Raw genomic sequence first — 18,414 nt, 5'->3', positions numbered from 1 at the left:
GAGGAGTAAATGTCTGCATCCTAATCCGGTAGAGAGACAAAACCTAAAAACTGAGATTAAAGCAAAAAGTAACCAAGAGATTGAGATATTCTCTCAGGGGTGGGGAGCCTCGTGCCGAGTACTGAACATGCATGCCACACTTTTAAGATTCTGAAAATGATACCGTTGATGATGTGAGCATCTAAGTAGTGCAGCTTAAGATCCAGAGAACCAAAAAATTGAAATCAAGTGAGAGTAGAACTACTTATACATTTAAAGTATAAGTAAAAAGTAAAAGTAAAAAGTAGCCGTCCAAGAAATTACTCAAGAAAATGTAAAAAGGTATTTGGTGAAAAGTCTTTAAAAATTACATAATCAGACAAACCAAAAGATAAAGTCCATCTGACTTTTTATGTCAGACGGACATAATAAGAATTCATACAAATAAGAATTGATATTGATATCAATTCATGTTAATTTAAGTAATGAAAAATAACTAATTCAGGCAAAAGAAAATTTTGCCAAATCAGTTTTTTTTTCAATAAAAAATTCATGAAACTTTAACAAAAATTGCAAGTCTGTGTCTGGTGAATTTTTGGTTGAAATATTTCTTGTTTTTTATTCAGTGGGTGGAAAATCCAGAAATTTTACTCAAGTAAGAGTAGAGATACTTCATAATACAATTACTCAAGTAAAAGTAAAAAGTACATTGTAGTAAAAGTACTCCTAAATCTACATTTCTTCCAAAAAATAGTTACTCAAGTGAATGTAACTGAGTAAATGTAACTAGTTACTCCCTGGCTCTGCTGACACCCTGTGCGTACAGTCGACAGACGGCCAGCGCTGTTACGTAATCCCGTTATCAGGAGGTTGGGGTCACCGTGTGCGGCGTGCGGACCGACGCTTCACGCCTACAGCTCAGACATGTCAGGCATCCAGGGCGTCTCTGCAGCCCTTCATCAGCAGAGGGAAACGGAGAGGAATGCAGCCGGGCGGCTTTCTGCGCGGGGCGAACACACAGCCGGGCTCTCTGGGTGTGTTTACCTGTCTGGAAAAACAGATACTTTCAATGTTGCTAAGATACTACATGTAATACTGTGGTTACTCTGAAATACAACGAAGGAAGTGGTCCGCGGAACCACATGTTGATTTATGGTGGCTTCTCTACAGGCTGCAGGTTTCACCTCATTTACACTAAACATTTGGAGATAATTTTATTTATTTTCTGGGAGGATTTTCTCCCACTACATATGCACTGTGAATTTTTTTTCACTTCAAGAGCAAGATGTATTTTTTTTGTCTAGTTTCTAATTAAATATCTTAACACACTAGGCGCCTTCAGCCAGGGACTGATAAAACCAAAATGCACCACAGGAAATCATTTCTGCCTGCAGCCACCAGACCTCACAATGCACAACTCTGAGTAAAGAAATCTAATTTTCTCTGGACTCATTTAGAGATTAAGATATCTCCATGTACATGCTTGTTAATTTATTTTTTATTTATTTACATTATAAATGAAACCCCAATGAAATTGTATTTAAATTACAACACACTTAGCTCTCTCTCTCTATATATATGTATATATTTATACACACATTCCTGTCACCTATGGTTATATTGTATTATTAATATTTAACACTTTGGATGAGTAGCTTGTCAACTAATAGGCAATTTCTCAGTAAAATATTTGTAGTCAATAATTCCTTAATATTGAAGAGAAAGCACTAGTTTCAGTGGCAGATTATTTCACTGTTAACTTGGGGAAATGTATTGTTATGAGTGAAATAATCTGCTAGTGAAACTGGCACTTTTTAAAAACAATTTTAAGGAATTATTCACTTAAAACAAGCTCCTATGTCTTGCTGAAAAGGTACGTGTAAGTTAGTTTTGTGAAAGTCTGCCACTGGTTTTGTTTTATTTCTAGTGCACTAAAATATTTGCACTAGAAACTAGACCAAAACAAAACATACTGTAAGATTTAGTGTTTCGTACTGTGAGCTTCAGTGAGTCACCTATAAATGTTAAAAACACAGGACAGTGGAGAACATTCCCAGGCGTGGCTGGACAATCAAAATGATCCAAAAACACATTGATGATTCATCCAGGAGGAAACAACAGAATCAAAATGAACATCTAAAGAAAAGAAGGCCTGACCTACTTCAGTTGGGGTCAGAGGTCACGATTCAAAACTAGGAAACAGGCCTCTTAAAGCTACATGTAAGAAAATTTATGAATCTTCTTTTTGCAAATGTTTTTTTTTTTTAACCCACACTAATTTTGGTCTAGTTTTTAGTACAAATATCTTAGTAAACTTGAAATAAGACAAAACTGACTTACTTTTACTTTTCAGTAAGAAATAGAAACTTATTTTTAAGTCAATAATTCCTTAATGTTGATGAAAAAGATATTTCTACCACATTAAGAGATAAAATTCCTCGTTCCTCTGGCAGATTATTTCACTTACAACTTGCACTTTTTCATCAATATTAAGGAATTATTGACTTTAAAAAGTTCCTATATCTTGCTGAAAAGTTACTTGTAAGTTAGTTTTGTGATAAGATATTTGCAATAAAAACTAAACCAAAATACTTGGTACGATTTAGTGTTTTTGCAGCGTAAAAATAGAAACAGATTAATGGTTCTTTAAAAGTTACCATATATTTCCAGTAGTAGATATTTATTAAAAATGTTTCAGTCTTCTTACCAAAGGTCATAACGTAACAGTTTCGTCTCTAAATGAGTTTATTCAGTATTATTCTGAAATGAGGGACAAAACGTCTCTTTGGTTTGTAAAGGTTGCAGATATTAACTTTGCTATAAATGTAATGCATTCAGATAAAGGTTCATTTTTTATTTTAATAATTCCTCACTGTGGTTGATAAAGTTGTAAAATGTATAAGAGAATAACTCAGCCTGACTCTGCTGACCTAAAAAGACCAGAAGAAGAAAATTAGCGCAGAAATCACAGAGATGGTAAAGAACGCAACATGTCTCAAAACTCCCAATCCTGATTGGAAAGGAGTTTTAAAAAAAAAACAAAAAACAGAAACAAATGTCACTTCAAAATGGCTGACGGGCTCCCAGAGCGCAACTAGTGTCAAATGTCTAGATAAAATATGACAGATTTCTGTAAACAATAAGTTGTGCAACAGGAACTAAAACTATGTGAATGAAAAGTGTCATTTATATTCTCCTTAAAGACATTTCACACATTTCTGCTGTCAAACATGGCGGCTCTAAAGAGGAGAAAGGGCAGCTGGGTAAATACTCTGGATTTTGATGTGTGTCCTTGTTTCTGAGACGAGGTGAAAGGTAACAGTGTTGAGCAACATTTTTTTTTAAGTGCAGGTACCAAATGTAAACCATAACACACACACACACCCTGCTCAAGCATCCGCTCGTCCTCACACTCCCTGTATCCCAACAGAGGTTCATACCGAGACACACCTTCCTTCACAAATGCACTACTTATGAATTCAATCATCTAAACACAAAAGATACGACGCTGTGCAAAAGTCCTGAGTCTGAATTCTTTACAAGCTGCTTTGATGAGACTTTTTTTTTGTTTTCCCAAACTTCCCTCAGGCTTGAAGTTTTGGACATTTTCTGCTTTTCTGTGTCGGTCCAATTCAGGCAATTCACCACACGCCGTCTCAGTGAACTGAACGAATCCAACCACACATTTAATCCAGTTGATCCTAGTTATCAAACAGTGGATGGAGTTCAGGTAATTATTTAAATTAGATTAAAAAACCCCACCTGTTTAGGATTGTATTTGAAATGTAATCAATTACACATTTATTGATGGAACTTGACTTAATGTCGTGTTTTGATTGTTGATTCTATGTTGCTTTGTGTTTGATATGATGTAAAGCACTTTGAAATGCCTTGCTGCTGAAATGTGCTATACAAATAAAATTTGATTGATTGAAAAAGATTTAATCTAGGGAAACTCAACAGATTGAATTCATTGCTTTGTCTCATTGCCTGCGTTTCCATAACAAATGTGCGCAGAACCTTTTACACTCTTTATCAAGTAATAATGACATAAAAAATAAAAAAAAGAGAATCATAAAATTGATTTTGGTGCCAATATATTTTATTTCTGAGCCTGGAGAAAAAATGAAGACATTCCCATCATTATTTTCAGATGTTTCCAACAATCACCAAGACTCTTTACTGCAAAACCACAAAATCTAACCAGGGATGATGGTTCAGTTTCTAGTGCAAATATCTTATTACACTGGAAATAAAACAAAACTAACTTGGAAGTAACTTTTCAGCAAGATATAGGAGTTTGTTTTAAGTCAATAACTCCTTAACTTTGATTAAGGAGAAAAACCACTAGATAATTTCCCTTGTGACATGAGTGAATTTATCTGCCAATGGAACCAGCACTTTTTCTTCAATATTAAGGAATTATTTACTTAAAACAAGCTCCTATTTCTTGCTGAAAAGTTACTTGTCAGTTTGTTTTTCTTATTTCAAGTGTAATGCAATATTTGTACTAGAAACTAGACAGAAAACACTTGGCAAGATTTTGTGTTTTTGCACCGTTCCAAGCTACTGGAGGGGAGTCCATCTTACTTCTTCAACACAATGAGAAGAAAAAAAGCATTTAAAAAAGGACCAGCAACACAGATTTATGAAGGTCATAAAAAAACTCATCTGCTAAGTTTATCACAAGGAAATCAGGTCCAGAAAGGAGCAGAGGAAGTCAGGAGGTTCGATTTGGAGGAAAAACTGCTCTTTACTACAAAAACAATGGGTAGCAACAGATGTTTGTAACAATGCTGAACTTCCAGACATGCTATTCATGTAGTAAAAACATTTATACTATGAGGCGTGGTGGTGTGATGATGGAAAGGCTGCTAAAACCTTCCTGATGGCTGAATGTCTGCTGAAGGTAAAAACAAAACTCCAGCAGGAGCGTCGAAGCCCTGAAAATATGATCAGGGTGATTCAGGCTGATCTGAAGTAAATTTATAACAATAACGAAACTTAGGAGTCTGATGCATAAACCTAACCAGACCAGAAAGGTTTGAATTACAACAATCTGGGAAAATATCCAAACAAAATCAAAAAGCAGAGCTGAAAATTTGAAAAAATAGTTTTATCAATTAGCTCGCACTGTTCTCATATCACCAATATGAACGAACCGAAGTATGGAAATCAGAAGAGAGTTAAAAACTGAAAATACCCTTTCATATTTAATAACTCGATTCTGAACATATTCATTAAATATCTCTAATATAGGATTTATAGGCGATATCTATAAATCTCCTGGTTCTGAATCATATTTCTTCATCTAATGGGTCCAATTTATCCAAGAGTAAACAGATAATCAGAGTTAAATGAATTGGCCAGTTTCAGATCTAAAATAACTCTTTTATAAGTTCCAGGTGTGAACACCAGTACATACTGGCTCTTCCATTAAAGAAACGATGGAAATGAAGGTCATTTTGAGAGTCACCTGTTGGATTTATGAATATTCAGACACTAATGTCTGGAACTATCCGGTCTATAGAATCCAGATGAACATGGGGTCATATTGCTACTTGAAGCTCGTCTATAATCTCAGTTTGAAGGTCGGATTCACTCTGCAGACTCCACCAAATTTGGGAAAAATAGGCACGTTTTTTGATCGACCTGGAGCCCCGTCGCCTTCGGCTCTTCAGCTTAGCTGCCAAAGCCAAATATGCCCTTGATGTAGCCGGTCAGGCCGCCCTTGCCCTTCTGCTCCACCTTGTCATCCAGTGGTGGGAAGGCCACGTGGTTGAGGGCGAGGTCGAAGAACAGAGGCTTACACGGGATGGGCTGGAACTCCGGCGGGAACTGGACCAGGTTCGGATGCTTCCCGACCAGAGTCTTGTCCAGGTGGAAGTTGTCCAGGTGTTCACACAGAGGCTGAGGAAAACATTTATTTATTACTGCACATGAGAACGAAGCTCGCAGACATCCATCACTACACGCAGATTTTGAGTGGACTCGGATCTGAACATCCAGAGACGCATAAAGACGATTACAAATTCAGTCTTCCGTCACCTGCTTTAACTGAACTTTGGTCTGTTTGACTTGAAAGTCCGGTTTCTTTTGGGAGGTGTGAATGTGCAATCAAACCGATACAGATCAAAAATGTGAGCCGTGGTCCTGAGATCGCTCCAAAAGCAGGAAGAGAAGTGTAGCACAAGGCATTCTGGGTAAATACAACCAAAACAAACTCATGTCTGGTGCTAGCAGGAGAAATTACTCATGCTGAGCCGATTGAAGAGTATTTTTTAGCTCTTTCACCCAAGAAAAAACAGAAATCGTAACAACTGCTAAAATCTGACGCTACTCCATTTTTGTTTACATATTATAAAGAAGGAAGTCGACTTCTTCAAAGGTTTTTGTCTCGTTTCCCTCAGTGGTTCTTGGTGCAGCGCCACTACAGGTGAAAATGTACCAAATGTTCCCATTTTAGTCCCCAATCAAACCGAGTCTACAGGACTAAAATAACTTTGTTAGTTTATAAATAAATAAATGTCTTAGCACTAAAACACACTAAAGATCTGTCGCATCAACCTTCCACTCAGGTCTTCTGGTTCTAGTGTGCTCTGCAGCCTTTATGTTCATCTAATCTTAAAAAAGAAAATCCAGAAAACTGCAAAACAGCTGAAACACAGAGTTCCTTTAAATCAAGGCTAAAAACCCATCTGTTTAGAGCTGCTTTTGATTAATAATAACCTGAATATTGATTAATTCCAGTGTGAATTACAACTACTTTGCCACCGTTATGTTTTTTTCATGTAAAGTCTCTGAATCTCCTTGTTGCTGAAAGTTTACAGATAAACCTGACATATTTAATACTCACTGTAACAATACATGGTAACAAAAAGCTGTTGGTCTTATTGGAAACACATCCCAATTCTGAATCTTTATAGGATTTATTACTAACAATTCAAATTTACTGGAAAGCCAGAACAGTAATAAAAATTAGACATGAGTGATAGGTTTTTATCAGGCACTGTAAAACTGTAATGTAGCACTTTTTATTTAAATGAAAGTCTGCAGTAAAATCTAACCAGTCTTACCGTGTTATCTTTCACCTGCTGCTGAGAGCTCTCTTCAGGTGCTTCATCAGTGTCTGAAACAAAATTACATTCCCTCAGGATTTGACATGAAAAACAGAGGAATGAATCTGTATAATTAACATAATTAACATCTAGAAAACGTGGTTTTCTAAAAGGAGTTCCCACCCAGAATGGCAGCAGCTTGCAGTGAGTATTTCTCAGCGCTGACCTCGGCGATGAGCTCCTGGACGTCAGGGAGATCCTGAAAACGTTCGGAAAGACGTTTTTACAGAGATCTCTAAAGAAAAAGAAAAAGATGCTGGTTATGAACAAACCTTGAGGCTGTTGTTGAGACTCTTGGACTTTGACTGGACCTCCTTGGCATATTTCAGGACTCTCTCATACAGGACCAGCGCCTCGCTCCACTTCTTCACCAGAACGTAAGACTGAGCAATGAAGAAGCACCTGAAGAAAAAGAGAGAGACATGAGTCTACTGTGACTACAGGAGATGATAGGAGCTCATTTAATATTAAATATGACTTTTTAAAAAATTAAATTAGACTTTTTTTAAGCAATCAATGCTATTAAAGCTGCAACTAAATTATTTGATCAATTATTCTGACTATTAATTGGGCAACAACTGGAAAAATCTGCACTTTAAGCAGACAATCTTGAATCCCCTTTCATTCAAGATTAGAAATTCAATAAAAAATTAAGTAAATAATTAGATTCCTTTATTTTTTAATAAATAATTTACTTTAGTGAACATTTGCTCATTTGTAGCACAGGAGGCATCTGCAGCAAAAAACACTTCCAACATCACAACTTGGCATCAATACAGTTTGGGATTAATCTGTTGATTATTTTTTGATAAACTGATAGAAAAAGGTGCTTAATGAGAGTTTATTTTGCATTATTTAAACCAGATGAAGCTGAAACTGCCACTTGAAGAGTTTTGGGTAAAACAATTACAAAGTTTTATTTTTTATTTTTTGACTTAATTGCTGCTCTGAGTGAGACATACTTTTTTTTTTTAAATGGCCTTTTTGAGTCGTACACAAGTAACCAATTAATCAATAACTAAATTAGCTGATCATTTCAATAACTGATTCATCACAAACTATTGTTTCAGCTCTAAATGCTGTAAAACCTAAAAAAGTTTGTAACTAATTAGATTTTGCAGGATTTAAGTTCAAATCTACAAAGCTTTTCCTACAGAAGATTGATTTTAGAGATTATTCTAATAGAAATGTGAAGCAAAAACACTGTAAAAACTAACCTGTAGGCCTTGTAGACCAAAGTCTTGAGGGAAACTTCCTTCTGGAAAGTGTGGTCATCCTCCAGACCCTGCAGGGTGGAGAGCTCAGCCAGACTCTGCAGGCAGAGAGGGAGAGCGAGAGCAGATATCACTGAAGGCAAGCGAGGACGACCAACACATCATGACACTAAACAACCAATGTGAACAGTCTGTCATATTTAAGGTGGAAACGTAATATTTCTGGTTTTGGTACCGACCTGCAGGATGATGTCGTAGAGTCGGATGAGGTCTTGTGGACGGGGGCCCCTCTTGTTCTCGTCGGCACCGGTTTCCTTCAGTTTAGCCTGCAGAGTGTGGGCCATGCTCTCGTTTCTCTTCACCAGTGTGCACAGCTTGATGTAGGTCAGATAACTGGGGAAGAAGAGCAGCAGGGATATCAGGTGAAAATAAGGAGGAAAAATTAAAACCTGGCACAATCCTCCCAGGTGTTCCCAGGCTGGGCTCAGACTACAGCGACGCCTTATGACGGGTTCATCACTTAACATATCGACACAAACACTTCAACAAGCAAAACGGCTGCTGTACAGTGGGGATCTGAGGATTGTGTGAATGTTAATTTACATCCAACAAATCCATGAGTGAAGTGAGCATTTTGACTGAAGCACAAGCCTCTGGTTTTTACCTGTGCAGAAACTGAAGGTTGGACACTTTCCCACTTTCATTATCGGAGCTCCTCTCTCGCTGTTTCTAGAAACAGAAGAAGTATCGCTTTTGATTTTCTTCCACATTTATTTTCAACAACACACTTCAAACCAACTTCAGGCCCAAAATACAACGGTGCAAACATTTATTAAAGCAGATTCTCTCTGGGATTTCACTTACAAAAAAACAACAAAAAAAACTGGTATCTCTGCTGCACCAGGAGGATGCGATAAAGTTCAAAACATTAAAACATGAAACCTTCTTCAGCCACTTTCCTCTTAAATTACAGTCACACAGCACATCTTGATGCTCCCTTCAGATCATTTGCTGAAATTGTATTTTTTTCGTTTGATTATGGTCGTTCATACTACCAATTAAATGCGCTGTTTCCTGAATAATGGACGGCGTCGATTATAGATCGATTTTAAGATAGTTGAGCAACAGGAACTGAAAGTTTGGTCACCACATCAGAAGATGAAGGAAGCCACAGCTCAGCTGAAAACAGAGGTGGGGATTTATCGCATCGTTTATCATTTTCACAATAAATTCTAGTTAAAGCTGTTTAAATCCTCCAAAACTGTCCATATGATCAGGATTGTTAGTTTTACTACTATTTCCCACTGTTTATTCAATAAGGATATCAATAAACATGAAAATAAGATTAAATCCAGTTACTTTGTGCATTTTAGAGATACAAATCACACTTCTCTATGTAACCGGTTTCCTAAAGAAACATTAACAAATGGTAACGTTTATGACTTGCAGTCAAACAGCTGCAGAAAAAAGTAAATAGTTTTTATCGCAATAGTACCACAAAATATTGTGATAAAACTTTAAGGCCATATTGAAAATGACCGGATACGTTTAATTTAGTGTCACATGTGGAAGTAGCATGAGTCAGATTTTTTACAAGGTGAAAAGATTGGAACTGGTTGCCATGAAGTCAAATTTTGGCAAATAAAGAAATTAAAATAAAAGTAGGATTTGGGTCACATTTGCCTGCAGTGTGAATGTAGCCTTAACATTTTTAATCGACATCTGAAGGAAAAAGTAGCAACAAATTTAGATGCAGATGAAAAAACACAGGAAAACCTCCACCACTGTGTTTTTAGGACATTATGTCTAAAGTATGCCTCTGCCTACCTAATTATTTTTTAGTAACGTTTGAATATCCAAACCACTTTCTGAGTTTTTAACGATCTCCACTGTGTGTTGCTGGGCCTCAGTTTTTAGATTGGTAGGACCTCAGTGCGCCTCTTACCGCCTCGCTCTTCAGTTCCTCCCTCACGGCCTGGATGGTGTCTCTGCACTCGGCCAGCAGCGTCTCATACAGATGTTCTTTGGTCTCCTCGTTGACGGCCTGCGTAACAAAAAACACCAGACCTGCAGAGTTTTTCTCCAGGACAACAGAGCAAACTTCTCCAAAATGACACCAATTCATCTACAGAAATGGTTGGTTTAATTATATTTATTCATATTAAAGGACAAGTTGTTTATAGAGTTGTAACTATATGAAGATTGCAACAATAGTAAAGGGAGGAATGTGACAGTGATGAACTTCAGCTATGTTGCCAGGCGGGCTCATCGTACATTCCAGCTCGTCGCAGCGTAGTTTCAGGGTTCAGAACAACAGAACTGTTCTTCTTCCCATCGACAGACAATCTGAGAAACGCTCAAATATAAGAGGAAATGTGTGCCGTATTATTCTCATGTTCAAAGGCAAACGTATTTAATTGGAATCCAGTTACTGCAGCTACTCGTGACGTTATTGCAAACAAAAACGTATATTAAACGAGTAGCCATTTTGTATTTACAGTTTCTGTTAGAATTAAGAGTTTAAGTAGAAGCCTGGAAGTTACTGCGATAAAGGATAATATTGTTGTTTTTAGACTATTTCCAAGTAGTATAATGGTAATGGAATAATAATGCAAGAACGCATTTGCACATATCCAGAAACTTTAAATTCTAATGAACATTTAACACTGGAACTGGAAAACATTTTAAATATCCAAAACAAATAAAAGGAATTAAAGTCTCTAACTAAAATTAGCCTTCAAAAAAAATGAGCTAGTTGAAACCAAAGCAGCAGATTGAAAAGTTTATCCAGTTTTTGGTAGAAAGAGAGAAAAGAGAAAAACAACAAATTATGCAAATGGAAATTATTGAGCTTGTTTTAATGTGTCATACGATTAATTGATTTGCTGCAACAGGCCTAAACGCCAGAAGTATAAAGAAACGCCTGTAAGCCCATTTAACAGAAGCAGAAGTTTTTAAGTGCAACACCAACATAAGTTGGGAATGAACCAGTAAAGATCTTTAATAAAAAATGTTTAAAAAAACAAAGGAATTGATGATGACCTATTTCCCCCCCACAATCCTGGAAGAATAAAGAAATTTTATAAAGTAGCTTTATAGCTACTTATAGGATTACAACATTTCACCAAATCCTGGTTGCTGTAAGGGTTTTGTTTTCGGTAAATAAAATTTATCTGAAGTTGCATTCATCTAATTTCAGAACCGTGTGAAAACCAGATATTTTAAAAAATAAAAGGTTCCTGCTCCTGATTAAAATTCGCTGAAACTCTTAGAAGGCTCAGAGTTTGGTCGACACATTTTTTTTTTTGATTTTCATGGTTCTGAGGCCAAACAATCGAGAGGAAGCAACAGGTTAGAGGATTTCACTCGAACATTCCTGGATGAGTCAAAAGCTGCTTCAATCCACCCAGGATTGTGACGTTTCTTTGAGTTGCAGACTTTCACCAACACCCTGCCGAGGCCCAGCATGACCAGCTGAACCAGTTGGACGTCCTGTTCAGAGTCAGGGTTGGACACATAATCTGGTCGGAGATGGGAGAGGCTCTTCACTTCAGACTGATGCCTGAAGGCCTGACCTCATGTTCTCTGACCCTAAAGAGTTTATCAGCTGTTACCTACTGGGAAGCAACACCTCTGATATAACATTGTGATATAAAGTATAGATGTGTAAAATTAAAAAACGTAGAATGGTGATTATTAGAAAGCAGCTTCGGCTCATGTTTTTAGCTCAACATGATAGGTTTTAATGCTACAGGCGATTCCCAAAGACTCTTTTTAAGACTGAAATCTGTTGGGAAAATAAACCTGATGCATCTCCGTCCAGACATCTGCTGCTGGGTGTGGCTTTGTGAAATGCACAGAATGCAGCTGCATGATGAGACGCGACATGCCAGAGAGCTGAGTGGCGGCGGGTGTGACAGGTGAGCCGACAGGAAGGGCAGAAAGATGAGAGGAAGGAATGTTTGGCTGATCGGGCGGGTGATTCACAGCAGAGGACAGCGCCACGCACTGGTGGTTTCAGGAACTGCGTATATTAAGGCCAGTAGGGCTCCAAACATTTTCAACATGGAACAGAATCCAAAAGTTTAAAATACTCAGAGAGATCAAATTGTTTTTACAACATAGAGTTGCACCGATTGCAGTTCTGTGGCCAATCTTTAAAAGGCCTAATCTGCCAATTCTGCCAACTAAAATGATAACTAAATGATCATTTTAGGAATATTTACTTTGAGGCATTACAAAACCTACTTTTTATTTATTTGTTGTCTTCAACAAGCATCACATGTTTTATTTTTATTCAAGTTTTTTAAATCTATAAAACCTAAACTGATGCTTTGTTGTTTTTCTCATATTCTGACGTTTAAAATGTTTCATCGTCTGCGACTGAGACACTGGATTTCCTTCGATAGCAGCAACTTTCTTCAGGACATTCAACCGGCAACATTAAGAACACCTGTTTGTTTTAAAGGGTGGTGTCTGTGTATTCAACGTTGAGGTCATCACGTTTTAAGACGTGTTGCGTTTTCACGAGTGAGAAGGCTGACCTGAGCGATGGCGGCCTCGTTGTCCGCCAGACCCAGGAGGAATATCCGGGCCTTGTCGATCTTCACAGGAACGGACCGGCCTCGCCACTCCACCTCGCTCATCGTGGCCGCCTGCTTGGTTCTTGCTTGAGTGATCAGAGCCTGAGGGGAACAAAACACTCTGAATATAATACCATCTCTCTGATTAAAGGACTTTCTAAATGTATAATGACTGAGCTCAACTCCCAAGACCTGCAGCTGGAGCTTCATCTGTAACATTGTCAAGGCAACTCTGTTTGTATAGACTGTGCTTTTTTTAAAAAAAAACCAGCCAACTTTACAAATCCGTTTTCTTCAGGACATACACCTTATTGTTTTCCCCTACTGTTGTGATCAAGAATAAAATGTAGAGATAATTAAGCATTTGCTGTGGCCGCCCAAGACTTTGGAATAACTTACCTCTAACTATCATTTAAATCTCAGCTAAAATCTCATCATCATCACTTATTTTCTTTGGCCAAAGCCTGATTATGTATGGAGACACTTAATTGATTAGCTTTAAATCTTAACTCTGTTTTATGTACTTTTTATTATTGTTTTATAATTGTGGAAGCAACTGAAGCATTTTGGTCAACAAATGTTTTTAAATGTGCTACATAAATAAGTTTGACATCAATATTGTTTTGATCCAACTAATCTGGGCCTTTCACAATAATATAATAAATCATTTCTAAGGGCTTTTGTAGCAGAAGAGCCAATACTTTGCGCGCTGCAGCTTCCTGTCTGAGATTTGTGATCTGCTCTGTGAATTGTGTCCAGAAAGCTGTTGCTAAGCAAAGAGCAGCTGAAACAACACTTATTAAATGTTATGATGTCCAAAGAAAACCTGTTTCTGAAATAAGCAAGCAAACTTATCCGCAAGATTTGTCTTTCTGTGATTAACCGCAACTTCACTGAAATATAAATTAAAGAGAAATAATATCAAATGAGAGTAAACATGTTAGAATGAGCTGCTCTGAATGAAAACATCAGCAGCAGCAACAAAACTTGATTTGATTACGACTATTAAGTCAGATGCATTTTCAGAAATATAAAGAAAAACATATGATGTTATGAATTTAAAGAAAAAAGCTTTATGCTGCATCACCTCCAGTTTTTCAGCCATCATGCCCCCTCCTCCACCGGTCAGCCTCATCTGCATCAGGTCATTGATGGCATTCTGGTCACCTGCAGGTTCACAGTGAAAAGCTCTTAGGAAACTCTCTCTACCTCTGAATTACAAGCCCACCTGCACTTGAGGCTCTGTAGAGAGTTAGTCACCTATGTTGTAAGCACAATAGCGGATGTTGGGTGATATCTCATCCACACGCTGGCGATACAGAACAGCCAGCTCCTCGGTGAAGGCGCTTTCCAGTTTCTCATAAATGGTCCTGGTAAACAACAGAGTACATTACTTTTACTCTTCTTCATACATTTGACATAAATCCAAGTGGTAACTAAACATGAACCCCTTTTTTCAGACAATGTACTGCAAGTAAAATTGGATTAAAACTTACTTGCACTTGTTGAAGGCCTCCATGGCAAGTTTCCACTCCTGCAGCTCAAAGTGAACCATCCCTGTCAGATACGCAGTGTAAGCCTGGAACAAATAGATCAGCAATGACTGGAAACTGTTTCATTCCTCTCCGTTTACAAGTTTAGTAAAAAAGAAAGGTTCAATGGAACACAGGGAACTTTTAATTCAGAGAAAAGTACAAGACACTTTATATTTGGTAGCTCCAGTCCTTTATTTTCAGCATTTATTCCACACCCTTTCATCATGAAAATGTTATGAAATGTTAGCAGGTTGTTGTCTTTAGCGTACCTGTGCTTCTAGTTTGGTCTTGGCGTCAACACGGTGGCTCTCGCAGAGCTTCTCCAGCTTCTCGCTGTGCTTGGCGGCTTTACGTAAACGAGCGAGCAGGTGGAACTTCTTCCTCGGCTCCGTGTTGGCCTCCTGCTTCAGCTGCATGGCGTAGCTCCACGCGCGCTCCGCCTCCATCAGAACGAGCAACAGATACCTGCAGGGACGAAGGGAAGCTTGATGGATGCTCTCATTTACCAATGGACATAAACTTTGCAAGAAAACAGCTAAAGTAGTTTGTTAAACTGTTGCAACTTCCAGGACCTTTTAATGTGACGCCATAGATGGTAGAGGATAAAATAAGGACTATTCAAAACAGCCAAATTTAAATTGTTTTCAGTGGTTACATTAATCAGGGAATTTATTCTTGCTCAATTATTATGAATAACTCACCTGTTCATGGCGTTAACTGGCTGTATGTTGCAGTTTTGAGATAATATAATGAAAACCTAACCACTATATGCTCTATATCTACTCTATATCAGTCTTTTTTAAAAGAACTCTTGTACTCTAAAAAAGAATGTGAAAAAATAAAAATAATTACACACGAAAACAAATTTAAAGTCCAGAAATAAACTGTTACTTGAAAATAATAATTTGTTTCATGGCAGAATTGTTCCAATTGCCATTTTTAAATTTCAATAAGTTTTCAACAATAACAGTAATAAGTTTAACCTATTATCGGTGTCATTTTTTAAAATTGGGTTTGATGCAAATCGAAGGTCAGAAATTCTGTATAATTTTCAACTTTTGCTACAACCGTAGTAAAAATTGCAAACGTGTCTATTTAATCAAAGAAGATGTATTTTTGCTAGATTTTATAATAGACTTAGACTTGTACTTTATTGGTCCTTTGGGAAGACTCCCTCAGGAAATTGAAGTTACCAGCAGCTCCCAGGCAAAAAACAAAGATAACACACAGTAAGCAAAAGTGCAAAAGAATACAAAAATACAAATTAAATACTAAGGTACACACTAAATGTGAGTAACCAAAACCTTAAATTATGCAAGAAAAACCTTAAATTATGCAAGAAACAAGGAATAAGAATATAGAATATAAGAATATAAATGAATATAAATACAACACAGATACAGCAGATAATAACTTGATAAAACCCATGATGCATTGTTATTCTGTAGAACAATTTAAAGGGGCGGTAGTATTATTCTCCAGGCACATTGTGCTACAAAATGGCACAATTAAGAAACTGTTACTTTTAGCTGTTATTAAAAAAGATTTATATGTCAAACATAAATTAAATGAAATTGTTTTGTAACTGGCCTCGCTCTCTTTAATTGCTTTGTGGAAATAGACGCATTGTGAAAAAAGCATTAAGACACACCTGACTGGTTGCAACAGGAGATTCAATGATTTCTCAAACATGAATGAAAGAATCAAGGCAATACACCGGATATGTTTTTGATGAGGGAACAACATTATGATATCATATACATCTAAAATAAAGTCAATTTTACAAATACCCCCCCTAAAGAACTGACTATATTGTTATTTTCTTAAAAAATGACATTTAATGACCAAACGCTGCGACCAAATTAACTGGTGTTGCACCAGAGTCCAAGTTCACATCAGCCGTTACCAACCTGCTGTCAGAAAGGATTTCCACTGTGATTTTCTTTCCAACAAACTTGTGTCTGTTTCCCATCTTGAAGCCAAGAGTCTTTCGGAGGCGGCGCAGCCTACGAGAGCAGTAGCCCCTGAGAAGAATAAAAAAAGGTATTTACACTGAAATAAAGTAAGATAAATATGTATTCACTTTAAAACAACTCAATTTAGAGACAATACAGCAGATATATTCCATTTTCACATGTTGAATTCTCTTCAGTTAGCTCAGTGTTTATATTGTACAGATTTCTAAGACAAAAACAAAACATTTACTACAGTAGTCTATTAGAAGTGCTTCAAAGTGCAGTTATACTGCACAATACGTTTTATTTCAGTAATAACTAGTTAAAGTAATGCTAATCTTACTTAAGTTACATTAAGTTACTTCACTGAATGAGGATTAGTCATATTTTAGCCAAAAATGTGCCAGACACAGACTGTATACTTTAAAGTAGGACTCCTTTGTACACTAGATTTTTTTTTTTTAGCTGCAGTGCCTTTTGGAGATCAAATTAATACAGTAAACAGCATGTTGTCACTGGAACTATTTTACACTATTCTATTATTACATGTGTTCATTCCTTACTGTAGTACTGGGCTTAACAGCTTCATGCTGAGAAACTTCTGCCTGATGAATTTGATATTTTGTCTCTTTTACCTTGTAATTGTTCTTTAAAATATCAGACTTTGTACATAACCTTATATTTTGAGATTAAGATTTTAGATTTTTACAAATAAAAATAAAATGTTATGTTCACAGTTACTCAAAGTAGCCTTTTTTAACCAAATACTCCTACCCGAGTACAATTTTTAGCTTCTCTGTTTTCTAAGTTTATAAATGCAGTTTGAATAGAAACTGAGCTAAATGATGACCCTGAAGGCCAGTTTTTGCACCGGCATGTAATCTGGCTACTCACCTGTATCTTTGGTAGTCTCCGTGCCTGAGGCCATGCTGCTGCTGGGACTCCTTGATGATTTGGAGAACTGCGATCCAGCGTTAAGAGACAAACTTTACACATGTATATAAATATAGCAGTAGACAAATGTGACACTATCAAGTCTGAATGTGTGTGCAGCGTTGGCACCAGATGAATGAACCAACAGTGAGCCTAGAAAGCGCAGAGCTAATGAAACTTAAAAGATGGTACGTTTGTTTCTTCCATATTTCAGCGTTATTTTTCTATGACAAGCTGTTTTTTTTACAGGTAGACAAAATATCTGCTGCTTAAATAAATTATTCAAAGTTCTGCGATGTTAAAAACAAAACGTTTTCATGTCCACCATGGGTAGTCAAATGACACGTAGCCTAACCAAGCTAACCCTTTCAATTGCGTTACCAAGCAGCTAACGTTAGCTTAGCTTTGATGAACTAGAAACAGCTTCGCTCGTTAAAAAAATAACCCCCCCGATGAGAAACGCCACAATGTGAAGGATACTTTCCAAACCCAGTCCTCCTTGTATATTCTCTTTATTTTCTTCCGTAGGAGAGAGTTTAGCTTCGATCTGCCTGTCCGCGGTCATCTCTGCAAGCTAACAGCTAATCTGAATCACACCAACAGCAGACCCACTAAGAGGAATGTGTTAATCTCGCGAGATTTGGAGAATAGCCTACCTTTAAAGAGATATAAAAGCAAAAAGAAATTGTACTTTACTGACTAGCGCGACTTCAACATATTCAGATACATTCACTTGAGTAACTTTATAGTAAAAAAAATTACTTTTTTTCCCTTTACTGAATAAAATTTCTGGATTCTCTACAAGCTGCGAGTAACTAAATAAAAAGCAGCCTCGTTTCTTTCTGGTTCCCTGCTTTAACACACCTGATGCAGGTGATTGTTACTAATAAAATTATTTATGATGTAAATTAGTAACACTTTTTTTTCCTTAAAAAAATATTTTTAAAGAAAATTTTCATTTCACCCCACAATTGCGCACCTAGTTCGCATAAAATCCAAATAAAAATACACTGAGTTTTGTAGTTGTAATGCTACAAAATGTGAAAAGTGTAGGAATACTTTGCAAGCAATGGAGAAAAGGCAGAGCTGATGGGATG

General features: G+C 37.0%; 1 protein-coding gene across 1 annotated transcript; it reads right to left on the bottom strand.

Annotated features, from left to right (window-relative positions):
- Nucleotides 1-4,059: 4,059 nt before the first annotated feature.
- On the bottom strand, nucleotides 4,060-17,940 carry srp68 (signal recognition particle 68). Its single transcript, XM_032563043.1, has 16 exons — nucleotides 17,798-17,940; nucleotides 17,279-17,345; nucleotides 16,340-16,453; nucleotides 14,699-14,894; nucleotides 14,391-14,473; nucleotides 14,155-14,264; nucleotides 13,982-14,061; nucleotides 12,856-12,996; nucleotides 10,257-10,355; nucleotides 8,976-9,040; nucleotides 8,551-8,704; nucleotides 8,315-8,409; nucleotides 7,370-7,499; nucleotides 7,221-7,296; nucleotides 7,056-7,108; nucleotides 4,060-5,889 (listed from the first exon to the last, which is right to left on the bottom strand). Exons 1-16 carry the CDS (start codon nucleotides 17,880-17,882, stop codon nucleotides 5,662-5,664), a joined length of 1,776 nt encoding a protein of 591 aa, XP_032418934.1. The 5' UTR covers nucleotides 17,883-17,940; the 3' UTR covers nucleotides 4,060-5,661.
- Between the last annotated feature and the right edge of the window lie 474 nt (nucleotides 17,941-18,414).

This window comes from Xiphophorus hellerii, chromosome 5, assembly GCF_003331165.1.
Source record: "Xiphophorus hellerii strain 12219 chromosome 5, Xiphophorus_hellerii-4.1, whole genome shotgun sequence".
Taxonomy (NCBI): Eukaryota; Metazoa; Chordata; class Actinopteri; order Cyprinodontiformes; family Poeciliidae; genus Xiphophorus; species Xiphophorus hellerii.
The sequence above is the reverse complement of the archived record's forward strand: the minus strand, read 5'-3'. Positions and strand labels throughout refer to the sequence as shown.

Bases quoted from the DNA above. Each gene is read 5' to 3' on its own strand.
- srp68 (XM_032563043.1), bottom strand. From the start codon at position 17,882: ATGACCGCGGACAGGCAGATCGAAGCTAAACTCTCTCCTACGGAAGAA. The intron at 14,895-16,339 runs GTTGGTAACGGC...TCGTCCCTGCAG, and splicing joins GAAATCCTTTCTGACAGCAG to GTATCTGTTGCTCGTTCTGA. The intron at 7,297-7,369 runs GTTTGTTCATAA...GAACGTTTTCAG, and splicing joins GTCTCAACAACAGCCTCAAG to GATCTCCCTGACGTCCAGGA.